Source organism: Budorcas taxicolor, chromosome 15, assembly GCF_023091745.1.
Source record: "Budorcas taxicolor isolate Tak-1 chromosome 15, Takin1.1, whole genome shotgun sequence".
In the NCBI taxonomy this organism is placed as follows: domain Eukaryota; kingdom Metazoa; phylum Chordata; class Mammalia; order Artiodactyla; family Bovidae; genus Budorcas; species Budorcas taxicolor.
In genome coordinates, this window is record NC_068924.1 from 17,474,811 (window position 1) to 17,487,891 (window position 13,081).

The following is a 13,081-nucleotide window of genomic DNA, read 5'->3' on the forward strand; positions in this document are numbered from 1 at the left end:
AGTGAAAGTTGCTCAGTGGTGTCCAAGTCTTAACAACTCCATGGATTGTAGCCCGCCAGGCTCCTCTGTCCATGGGATTCTCCAGGCAAGAATACTGGAGTGGGTTGCCATGCCCTCCTCCACGGGATCTTCCCAAGCCAGTGCTTCTACCACCTTTGAGCTTCCTGTTTCTCCCTCTTATTCATATAGTTTAATTTTTAAAATAGCTACTTCACTAATAAATGAACATGAAAAGCCTAATATGTTTTTTTAGTTTTATAGAGCTTTATGTTTTTGTACCATTCTTTACACATATTAGCTATTTCAGTTGTTTCTGCTCTGTCAAAATTGTTTTGAAAACTCAAAGTACTGTATTTTGTATAATTTAGCTTTTATACATATATATATGTTAAATTTTACCGTGGATATTTCTTTGATCTGAGTAATTCTTTAGATGCATTTAGTATCTGTAAATATAAATGGATTGTTTTTTTCTTGAAGGCTGTGGAAGTTGCTGAAAATTATGATGGAGAAAGCAATGATGGGCTGAGAAATGGAAAAATGAAGGCATTTCTCTCATTAGCACGGTTCTCAGATACTCAATACCAAAGAATTGAAAACTACATGAAATCCTCAGAATTTGAAAACAAGCAAGCTCTTCTGAAAAGAGCCAAGGAGGAAGTTGGCCTACTTAGGGAACATAAAATCCAGACCAACAGGTAACTGAGGGTCTACAAGTAACAAGATACACAGTATTTATACAGGTACACAGAACCAGATAGGAATTCATGCTGTGGCTCTATACTAATTGTGAAATATACTGGTGTTAACTTTTTGTTTTGCTTTTTTAGTTTGTTTGTTGGTATCATAGTTGAAAAAGAGATATGTGTTGAAATTAGAGAGGAGTTACTTAGTTTGATGTAATTAAATACTTTTTTCAAACATGCTTTTGGTATATATATTTTAGTGTAAGTAGAAAATAAAGTTAATGAAATACCTTGCATAGAGTCTACTTTGGTTGCCTAAAATAGCTTTTGAATTGCAGAAACTTAAAGACAAAAGTAAGTTTATTCTCTTTATAATTCTTAGAATGTTGCTTTTTCTCCTAAGATGGACACCTGATTTTTCATTTATATTGTATATCTTATTTGATTTTGTAGTTCTATAAAATTTAACGGCTTTTGTGTTTTATTTTAATTATCCAATGTAAGATACACAGTAAAGGTTCAGCGAGAGCTGGAGTTGGATGAATGTGCACTCCGTGCATTGAAAGAGGATCGTAAACGTTTCTTATGTAAAGCAGTTGAAAATTACATCAATTGCTTATTAAGTGGTGAAGGGCATGATATGTGGATATTTCGTCTTTGTTCTCTCTGGCTTGAAAATTCTGGAGTTTCTGAAGTCAATGGCATGATGAAGGCAAGTTTTCTTTTTCACCCCAGTATTCTAGCCTGTGCTTTAAAAGTTAAGCCATTAGCCCCTCAAATGTCATGCATTTTGTATACTTTGTATCCTTGGCAGTTGGTTTAGCGCACTACGCATAGGTACTTAACTAACTCTAATGATATAGGTTTATGTGGATATGAGAGAATTTAGGTCAGTCTTTTCCTATAGCATTTAAATTACCATCGGAAAGTACCCAGAATGCTAGGCTGGGAAATTTGGAAAGCAATTAAAAGATGATGTGATCACAGGTGGTGTTTTTTTAACCCCTGCTTTATTATTTTCTGTTTGTTTTTTTTACAATAAATTATTTTTTAAATGGAAAAAAAACCATTTTAAGAAAACATTAAGGCAGTAGAATTTTATAAATTTTTATTTAAAAATCTTGGGTTTTATTGACACCTAAAGTTATATTTCAATCAGTTTGAAGCTTAAAATAGTTCTTCTGGCTGAAGAGAATATTAATACTCATAAGAGATACAACAAATTTCTGCTACTAGTGTATATTAAATCCTGTTACTTTTAGAATGGAGGGGAAAATAGTTATTCCATTTTATTCACACTGACTTCTCAGGAGTCAAGATTACAATAGTCCTTAGATCAATGTTTGTCCTGCTTGGATTCATTGGAATATAAGCAGTACCAAGTATTCCACTTTTGAATGCAATCTGATACAGGTTCAAACATGATTTACCAGTGAGTCAATCTAGACTTTAAGATAAATGATAAGGAAAAAATATGTCTGCTTGATGATTGCACTAATAGAGGAGCATTTTGTATTTGTTTAGATGTGAGGTCTAGTTGAAATGCATTGCTTTTTAATTTTGTATTTTTTTAATGGCAGAGAGATGGAATGAAGATTCCATCATACAAATTTTTGCCTCTTATGTACCAATTGGCTGCTAGAATGGGGACCAAGATGATGGGAGGTCTAGGATTTCATGAAGTCCTCAATAATGTAAGTAAATATGAAAATCAAACCACAATTGCTTTTCTTTTATATTATTGTATATTACTGTTCCACTCTAGAAAGTGGCTACACAAAAAAGTATCGTCGGTCATATTTATTATGTTATATAAGGGCAAGAATATTCTCTTTTGTCTCCTTTCATATGCCACATGTTACTCACTTTCTCTTTCTTTTTCCTCATATACTTCTCTCACCCATACATACCATATCACCACTCCCGCCCCACCCACTGCAGCATCTAGCACAGTAAAATGTAACTTAATGTTAAGCAAAATTTAAATTTAAAAAGTTATGGATTTTTAATTTTTTTCTTTCCATAAAATTAACAGTTCTTAATTTTCTGACAGCTCATCTCTAGAATTTCAATGGATCATCCTCATCACACTTTGTTTATCATATTGGCCTTAGCAAATGCAAACAAAGATGAATTTTTGACCAAACCAGAGGCAGCCAGAAGGAGTAGAATTACTAAAAATGCACCTAAACAAAGCTCTCAGCTTGATGAGGTATTTGGATTGAACATGCATACCTTTTTTAATTGCGATATTCATTTTTTCCCAAAATATTCCTTTCTTAAGTCTCAGGAATTCAAAGAGTATGTATTGTTACAATATTCAATTTGTAAATCCTTTGTTATTATGATGCTACCTAAAATTGGTTCAAAATTCCTGAATATTTCTCAAAGCATAAGAGATACCAAAGGTATTTTACTGTTTTTCCTCAGCGTAATGAGGAAAGAAAAAATAGATTTTACAAGGCACCCAAGTCATTTACTCTTGAGATTATTATACCTTTGATATGTTTCATTCATAATATAGTGACTGCTTTGTCTCTGAGGAATTATAGTCCTTCCATTGTCTAGATATGTACATAAATTCGATTTTTTTGTTTTTATAACTCTAAAAGTTTTAATGTTGCATATTTGCTTTTGTAATATTTTTTGTTCGTATTTTATTAATAGGATCGAACTGAGGCTGCTAACAAAATAATACGTACTATCCGAAGTAGGAGACCTCAGATGGTCAGAAGTGTTGAGGCACTTTGTGATGCTTATATTATACTAGCAAATTTAGATGCCGCTCAGTGGAGGACTCAGAGAAGTATGCAATTTGAAAGAATGAATGTTGCATTCTTGCTATGTTAATCTCTGTTGTTGTTTTTAGGTGCTAAGTCATGTCTGACTGTTTTGTGACCCCATGGCCTATAGTCTGCCAGGCTCTTCTGTCCATAAGATTTCCCATTTTCCCAGGCAAGAATACTGGAGTGGGTTGCCATTTCCTTCTCCAGGAGATCTTCACAACCCAGGGACTGAATCTGTGTCTCCTGCATTGCAGGCAGATTCTTTACTACTGAGCCACCAGGGAAGCCCACTTATTCTCTGTAGGGATATTTTAATTACAGAACAGAATGTAAATCTGCTCAACTCACATTAATTATAGATATGAAAGTTTTGATGATTGTAACTCACATGTAATTCAAAACTTAATTTTTATCTAAAAGCCTTCAATACCCTTCCAGTTACTTTTTCACTTAATATCTTGTTGTGGAACTGATAATAGATAACTGCATTCTAGGACTTAAAAATGAAAAGACCTTATCATTTTCTCCTTCACTTTTCTTGCTGTGTCTCTTTAAATAATTATAAGCTGCTATAATATTTGGTTGTGTGTATCTGTCTCCCCAAACTTTAATAATTATGTTCTTTTTTTCTGTTTAGAATCATGTCTTCATATTTAAATTCTTACTATTTTAAAATAAAAATGAGGCTTCTCATAGTGTTCCTCTAAGCAAACAAAGAATACTGTCATGTTGTTTAGTCACATTTAATAATAATGTGTATAGCATTATCTATGTGCTATTCATACTATTATATAATTGTCTTAAGTTGTCCAACTTGGCACCTCAGGTGGAGTCTGGTCTAATTACCAGTGCCAGGTAACCTGCAAATTCATCTGTAACCCACATTACTCATTGCTATGCCCTGACCCTGAGCGGTATTGTGTCCCAAGTCTTTGGTCTTCATTTCTAAATCAGAACCACAGGTTAGCCATAGTTTGGGTTTATGGTATCTGCTGAATTCTCCTGCTTTACCTTCAGTACTGTTGCTCAATTTGCGGTTGTCACTGAAACTTCTTTATTTTAAATACAGAAGGCATAAATATTCCAGCAGACCAGCCCATTATCAAACTTAAAAATTTAGAAGATGTTGTTGTCCCCACTATGGAAATTAAGGTAATTTACTATTAACTGTTTTGATTTTTAATTAAACTAAATTACTTTTTAGCATGTTAAACCATTTGAAATAGCCTTTTATTGTAGGTCAAAATTGGTTAATTATTGGCAATTTCATTTGTTTCAACCAATAGTTTTTTCTTTATTGGATTCCCTTTACCCAAGACTTAAAATACTTAAAGATCTCTCCTGCTTTCTTTTCTACTGCCTTCAGTTTTTACAGTTGTCATCTTTGAGTTTTAAAATTCTGTACATGTTAGAATGTATTGACTGTGATGTGTTACAATATTAAATAATACAATATGTATTACAGTATTGACTGTAATATACATGACACTTTCAGCTATGTCCTAATGGTTTTTTATTGCTGGAAGTACGATGTGGGCAAGGATAAATACAATAATAAAGGTTGTTTGGTCACTAAGTCATGTACATCTCTTTTGTGACCCCAGCGCTCCAGGCTCCTTTGTCCTTGAAATTTTCCAGGCAAGAATATTGGAGTGGGTTGCCATTTCCTTCTCTAGGGGATCTTCCCAAACTAGGATCTAACCCATGTCTCCTGCGTTGGCAGGTGGATTCTTTACCACCAAGCCACCAGGAAAGCCCATAATAAATAAAGATTACAGTTTAGAAAATGATCATTTTAACTACATTATAAAATCTCTCCTTTGAGTTTGCAGTTTAGTGTTTAATATGTGTGGTTATTTAATTTGAAATGTAGCTTCATCGTGTGATAACCTATCAGCAAAGTTACTTATTTAAATATCTTGTGAAACTGCCAGATTTAGCAATTAAAACCTAGAAAACTCCTCTCCATACTTTTCTAAAATTTCTCTTATTGTTTTTGTGAGGAGATGACTTAATTTATACTGATGACTTAACGTACACAGATCAATGGTAACACCTGAACCAGAGTTATTGAATAGTTTTTTCAGCAACACTCATCTAACTTCTTTTATTAAGAGATATTTAAGGAGGTAAATTGTGTTATCTATATTGCTTTTTGAAGCATTTCCAATGTCAAATCTCCTTTCTTTCATTTATAAAGTTACCACTTCTGTTCTTAACCAACAGCACATTGTCATCCATTCCTTTGCTTAGTATTAAAATTGTCATTTAAAATTCATTTTTCTTTAAAAGCAAATTGAATACTAAGGTATTGTCATATACTTTATTAGGTGGACCCCACAGGAGAATATGGAAATCTGGTGACTATAAAGTCGTTTAAAGAACAATTTCGTTTAGCAGGAGGTTTAAATTTACCAAAAATAATAGATTGTGTGGGCTCTGATGGAAAGGAAAGGAGACAGCTTGTCAAGGTGAGACTTTGCTTTAGTGGTGTGGTTCCTAGTGGATTAATGAAAACATTAAAGAAAAACTAACAGATATTTTCTTCTTATTTTGGCTCTTTGGTTTTGTTCTCAATAATTACAGATGAGGAAAACAAAGTAGAAATAAATTGTTTTCTAGAAGCAGAATGCTTTTCCTCATGGTTTTGTGTGTGTGTCTGAAAGACCAGCCTTATTTTAACAGTTGGTTGAAATGAAAGAATACTTTTTACATGTATAGACATGGTTAGGTTTAACCGTCAGCCTACTTGTTATGAAAAAAAAATTTTGAGTGTTGCTTATTTTCTTGAATAGTTCAAGTTGAAGGCCCTTGCTTCAATGTCCTGGGTCTGACATTGTGCTAAGTGCTATTTTAAACGTATCCGAAAGGGATAGCACGCCTCCCTTACTCTGCTTTTACGCTTTGGGCCTTGCTGGGAAGTAGCAGAGAGACAACAGTGCTCCTCCACCTTGGTGTTTTGCAGTGTGCCCTTAAGTGTAGGCATTCCAATTATTTTAGTTACAAAAGCAGCTATGATGGGGAGTGGGGAAGGGTATTTCTTTTTTCTAAATTGGTCTACAGTGATGTAGTTTATTCTAATACTATTCTTTTGTTCGTGTGTTTGTGTTTGTGTGTTACACACACAAACGAAAGAATAGTATTAGGTCTTAATTACTTAAGAGACTATTAAGGGGAGCACAGATCCTCAGATTGATTTCCAAGTGCCCTTTGGCTGTCCTCAGATGATTTTGCGTGATTTTATAGTAAAGAAAATGAACTGTGCTTAGTTATTTGTGTTTTGATTATTCTGAAGGGCCGTGATGACCTGAGACAAGATGCCGTCATGCAGCAGGTTTTCCAGATGTGTAATACATTACTGCAGAGAAATACTGAAACCAGGAAGAGGAAATTGACTATTTGTACTTATAAGGTAACTTTTATTTCTGCTGCTTCATAAAGGACATATAAAAGATGCCATTATTGAGGTAGGGGATCAGCAAATACTTTCCTGAAGGATAACATTTTAGACTTTGTGGGCCACATACATAGGTCTCTGTTGCATATTCTTTATTTATTTTTTTCCTTGATAGCCCTTTAAACCTGAAAGACCATTCTTAGCTCACAGGCTATACAAAAATAGTTTGGGACTGGGTTTGGTCCAAAGGCCATATATTGCTAAGCTCTGATTTAAACAGTATTTTTCTTTTGTAAAGTATACATTAATGTTAATTGCAACTATTTTTTTGTTTCAAGAAATCTTGTTCTTATAATCAGCTAAAGTATTTTCCCTTTATGTTTGACCATTTGGCCTATTTCTGGTATAAGAGAAATGATGTTAAAAAGAAAATACTGATTCAGTGAAGAATACATTATATAATGTAGAGTTTTAAATTTTTAAATATGCTAGTTTTTGACTAGGTAATACATTTGCATGGTTCAAAAATCCAATAGTAGCAAAAGGTGTAAAAAGGGAAGCCTTCTCTCACCCTTTCCCTTTCCCTGTAAACCTCATGCCCCACCATCTCTTATTCGTATACGTACCATTTTCGTTTGTTTCCAGTGTTATACAAATAGAATATATGAATATAATTCCTTATTTTCCCCCCTTTCCTAGAGACAACAATATTTTTTTAACTCAGCAATATATTATAGAAATTTTTTGCGTTTTTAACAACTGCTTTATGTATTAGTACATAATTATCATACAAGTCCTTATCATATAAATAGGCATTTGGGTCATTTATAGTCCTTTACTGTAGCAAGCAGTGCCGTGCTGCAATAAATAACATTGAACATATTTCATATATGCACTGGTGAATCTGTGGGATAGATTTCCTAAAGTTGATGGGTAACAGTATAATTTGGTAGATATTGTCAGATTACCTTTAATAGAGGGATGTCCCAATTGCATTTCCTCCAGCATTTTGCTTGAGAAGATAATTCTTAAGTCACATTATTCTATTAATCATCTTTGACCCTTACATGAATGCTCATCTAGCACATTTGCATTTTTAAAAATTGCAATAAACTTTTATTTTGAAGGATGCGTTTTCTATAGGTGTTCCTTTCTGGTTTCATTCCTCTGTGTCCTATTTGCCTTTTATTCTTCTGTCACTGCTGTAACAAGTCTTATTTATTTATTCGTTGTTTCTATTTCTGTGAAGATATAAACAAATTAAGATAATTACTGTGTATTACTAGAGAAGCAGTCTTTCAGAGACACTTAGGATAGCCCCATATCTGTTTCTTAAACCTGCAAAATGGTATATAAACAACAAGTGTTTATTTTCTCCAGCAAGTTAGCCCTACTTAAACTCAAGGTATCCCAACCATCAACTAAAATTAGTTTAAAAATATAATTAAAAATACAATAATGTTTATAATGTGAATAAGCTGCTTAGGATTAATGATAATAAGAAAGATGCAAGACTGTATGAAAAAAAAAATTATACAAATGTAACAAGAAAGAAAAAAGGAAAATTAGCATAAGGTAAAAGTACCTCATCGTAAATGGGAAGAGACTGAAAAATGTCAGCTGATTTCAAATTAGCATAGACAATGAAATTCCAGTAAAAATTTTATAATGTGGACACATGATGTAAAAGTTTATCTTGAAAAATATATTGGTGAGAATGACTAAAATGTCTTTGATAAAAGCAATACATGAAAGTGGACTCTGTCCAGTCATATGAAACCAAAGTAGCCTTGACAGATGTTTATATATACATGTGTAAGAAATCAGTATATAGCTTTGACATAAAGTTCCTTAAATGCTGTTAACTCTGGGTATGATGGGATTATGGGTAGTACCTGTTTTTTAAATATATTTTGAATTGCCCTCAGTGAACATTTTTTTAATTATAAAAATAATTGTTAAATTAAAAACACCAAATAGGGGAGCAGGGAAGGAATTAAATCTACCCACCAAAATTCTGATTGAGTCAGGCTATTGTAACTGAAAACTGAGATTTTTTTTTTTAGAGCTTTTTAACTGCCTACAGAAATAGAAATATAAAACTCACTTATTAGTTGGATGAAGTTGAAGAGTGGGAAAGCATTTTAAAAAAGCACACTTTTTTCATACTTTCAAAGTTGTGAGAAATTTATTGTTAACTTGATGCTTTCTAGTACCAGTTAACAAAAAGCGAGTTCTCATGGAATGCTAAGAGCAAAAGTTAAACTTAAAGATCTGTGAAATCTGATCTTTGATGTGGTTTAGATCTGTACTACTCAAATTTAACAGGCATTCTAGTCCCTGGAAGGGTCTGTTAAAACACAGATTGCTGAGCCCCTAAAATTTCTGATTCTAGGATAGAGCCTGAGAATATGCATTTCTACCAGATGCCAAGTGATGCTGATGCATCTGCAGTTTAGGAACCACACTTTGAGACCCAACAGTCTAGTTAATTTGCTATCTATTGATTTAGCGTCATTGTAGGACAGTTGATGAGCTGTTAACTTTCTCCTCTGATTGCTCAGAATTTTTTAGAGGGCAGATATTCAGTAACATGAGTGAAAGGGAAGTTTTGTGCTCTAAGTGCTAGACTTTTAGATGGCGAAAGCAATGACTAGAGAGCTGGGATCCGATATGTTGCAGCAGATTTGGGCTGTAAGTGCTCAGTCACTTCAGTCGTGTCTGACTCTTTGCAATCCCGTGGACCGTAGCCGCCAGGCTCCTCTGTCCGTGGGGTTTTCCTGGCAAGAATACTGAAGTGGGGTGTCATGCGTCCTGCAGAGGATCTTCCTGACCCAGGGATCGAACCTACATCTCCTGCATTGCAGGTGGATTCTTTACCACTGAGCCACCAGGGAAGCCCTTGGGCTATAGCATCACCCTGGTTTTCTCAGAAAGCAGCTCAGGCTTCCAAGCAAATAACACAATTTGGCTTCCAGAGTTCATTGCTATAAAGCATGAGAGAAGACCTTGACCTAAAATATTTTGAAGGCAAAAATAACTAAACTCCATCGCTACCTGGTAACTTTTTAAATATCTGATTTTCACAGAGAACTATTTTACCAGTTAAATAGTGGAATTATTTAATATTATATATTTGAATATTTAAAAATGTCCTTTTGGAAGACTGTGTGCTCCCAAGGCAGGGGGCATTGGTTTAAGCTCTCTCAGGGAACTGGATGCCACAAACTGCAACTAAGAAAGTGTCCACATGTCACAGCTAAGAGTTTTAACACATTGCAACTAAAGATCCTACCTGCCATAATGAAGATCAAAGATCCCATGTGCTGCAACTAAGACATGGCACAGCTAAGTAAACTAAAAAATAATAATAATAAAAATTTTAAATGACCCCTAAATACGAGAGTTTGGGTTTGACTTTATTGTTTAAAATTGTATTATTGGGCCAATAGATCTATATTATTTTGAGATTACTCCAAAAATGTGAAAGCTGTGTTGTAGCTTTGTTGCTAGTTGTTCTTGATTTCAGTTAAAGGTTCCTGAAAGTACTATCTTGTATGTAATGAAGCAGTCTGCCTAGTCATCTGTGGAGTCATTCCCAATCTGTCATTCAGGCTTCTTGTGACCATTGTAACAACAAGCCGGGTCATTGACTGCCTGGAATTAACTCTTGGTGTGCAAATGTTGCTCAGGGGTAAAGAATCTGCCTGCCAGTGCAGATGTGGTTTCGATTCTTGAGTCAGGAATATCCTCTAGAGAAAGAAATGGCAACCCACTCTAGTATTCTTGCCTGGGAAATCCCATGGACAGAGGAGCCTGGCAGGCTCTAGTCCAAGGGGTGGCAAAAAAGTCAGACACGACTAGGTGAGCAAACAACAACAAAGACAACAACCCAGATGTCAAAATGCAGCCTCAAAGGAGAGACTTGTATATTGAGGAACATAAGATATCAGAGAGAATCACATGGAAATGGAGGAAGACAAAGTATTGTTTTTGCTGGCACTGAGACATAGCCCCCTGATAACCAGAATTCCTGGGACTGGGCTAATTTATCTCTACCAAAACTACATTTTTAGAAAGTATGTTGAACAACTAGCCTAAAATCTTAGATATGAGAGGATTCATTTTTTAAAATCAGTGTCTTATAAATAATATTTAAATACTGAAAGAAGCTTTGTACTTAATTCTTCATTATGCCTTATGAAAAGCATTGCCATTTGCCTTTTGAAACTTGAGTTCAATGTTTTTGTATCAACCAACATCTCTGAAATGAGATAGAAAGAAGCCAGCCTACTCCTTTCTCCATCAGTCTCTTAACAAAAGAAGGGTTTGATTCCCCCCCCCCCCCAATAACTAGATAGTAATGGAGAGTAATTTTAGAAAAGAGATCTTTGATGGAATATATTAGGAGGTAAGGATGTTAATGTGATCAAGCATTAGGGTCACAGCTAGCTCAAAGTCAAAGATAAAGCTGGATTTTCTGGGAGGAAGGTATTTAGAGGTACTTAAGCAGGAAGGAAAATAAGTTGGAAAGACTATGAGATCTGTTCATTCATTTGTTCAATAATTGTTTGTTTACATGCCTAGTGGTGTATTAGATACTCTACCAGGTGTTGGGGATATAGAAGTAATAAAACATAGTCTTAGTTCTTAAGAAGCTCATAGTCTACCAGGGGAAACAGACAGACAATTACAGTGCAGAGTGTTAAGTGCATTTTTGGAGAATGAAAAGAGCTGAAGATGGAGAAATCATATTTATCTTTAACATCACTGGGGAAGACCCAGGCTGAGGGCAGGAACAGGCTCCAATGAGCCACCAACTCCCAGTGGACCCTCAATACAAGGCCATCACCCACAGGGTCACTGTGACGTACTGGAGCAAGTGGAGTCTTCTGAGCCAGGGTTCTTCTAGCTCCTTTTTCTTGTGCCCAATTAGGAGACCTTCCCACATTAACAGGCAGCCAGAACCTGTTTAATTGTTGCCTACCAAAATGCCTGTGATCTAGCATTGCTCCTGAGATTATGGCCCTGCCCCTAAAGAGAGGGCCTTGTTTTGGGAGCTTCTTGGCCCTGAGTATGAGCACAGGCTCAGGAAGGATACACAGCATGGGACTCAAAATCACTGGCCTCCTTCTACTGCTGGAAACAGTTTAACATCTGAGAGAGGATGGGAAGAAAGGAGGGGCCAGCCGTCTCTGTCCTGCCTCATTTGCTCCTGGTTATGCTCCTACAAGAAAAGTGATGAGTAGCCTGAGACCCACGGTAACAGGGCCTACTCTGTGTCCATGATCCTTGGCAAACCCTTCCACTCACCCCTTTAACCAGGGCGGGTGGGCACAGGGCAAAAGGAAGCCTGAAGCCCTGAAAAAGGCTTTAAAACACAAATCTTTTGCAGAGGCTCCTCTTAGGAACTTCAGGGCATAGCTCCTGTTCTGCCAGACTCCAGTGCTTAGGCCTGTGAACATCTGGAGGCTTAGGGTCTTAGGATCTGAGCAGCAGTGTTTTCCTCCACCAACTAGCTCATCTAGAACTAGCCTCATTTTGGTATCTTTGAGAAAGGGTGCTGGCCCTGAGCCTACTCATCCAGAGAGGACAATCAGAAAGGGTTCAAGGCCCAGACACTGTAAAAACTGAGGGGGAGCCCACACGGGAGGGGCATGTACCCTGCTGTGGGATCACAGCTGCTGGGGACCACTTCAGGGGAAGGGCAGGGGGGCAGAAGACAGTAGGGGTATGCGCAGGCAAGGGGGTCGGGGAGTAGTGGCTTAGGACTGAAGCACCTTATATGCCGATTTTGTTTCACTGCAGGGCTTTTCACTTCCCTCTGCTTGTACTACTCTTTTCTTTAGATCTCTGCATGAACCTTTTCCCTTAGGTTATTATTCTTTCAGGCTTTTCTCCAGTGTCACCTCTTCGGAGATGCCTTCTCTGACCATATAAAAAAGTAACTGTTACTTTTTTAAATGTCTGTTTTGTTCTATTATACTTGTTATCTGGCATCATTAAATGTCTATTAGTGTATGTGTTCCCACACCAGAATGAAGCTTTATAAGGACATATTGTTCATCTGCCTCATTGCTGCTCTATTCTCAGTGCCCTAGCATCATGTGTAAGACATAATAGACTCTCAAAACACATAGTTAATAAATTAATGAAATCTCCTCTATGTTAAGACATAGAACATAAAATAATAAAACATTTGAGTATATTAA

At 35.9% G+C, this 13,081-nt stretch overlaps 1 protein-coding gene across 1 annotated transcript in view; it reads left to right on the forward strand.

The window, feature by feature from the left end:
• ATM (ATM serine/threonine kinase) overlaps positions 1-13,081 on the forward strand; it is a 141,915-nt gene that overhangs the window by 106,998 nt on the left and 21,836 nt on the right. Inside the window, exons 48-55 of the mRNA XM_052652907.1 lie at positions 481-698; positions 1,191-1,398; positions 2,267-2,380; positions 2,740-2,898; positions 3,354-3,492; positions 4,542-4,624; positions 5,803-5,943; positions 6,768-6,884. Coding sequence (XP_052508867.1) covers positions 481-698; positions 1,191-1,398; positions 2,267-2,380; positions 2,740-2,898; positions 3,354-3,492; positions 4,542-4,624; positions 5,803-5,943; positions 6,768-6,884 — 1,179 coding nt within the window. The remainder of the gene's footprint in view (positions 1-480; positions 699-1,190; positions 1,399-2,266; positions 2,381-2,739; positions 2,899-3,353; positions 3,493-4,541; positions 4,625-5,802; positions 5,944-6,767; positions 6,885-13,081) is intronic.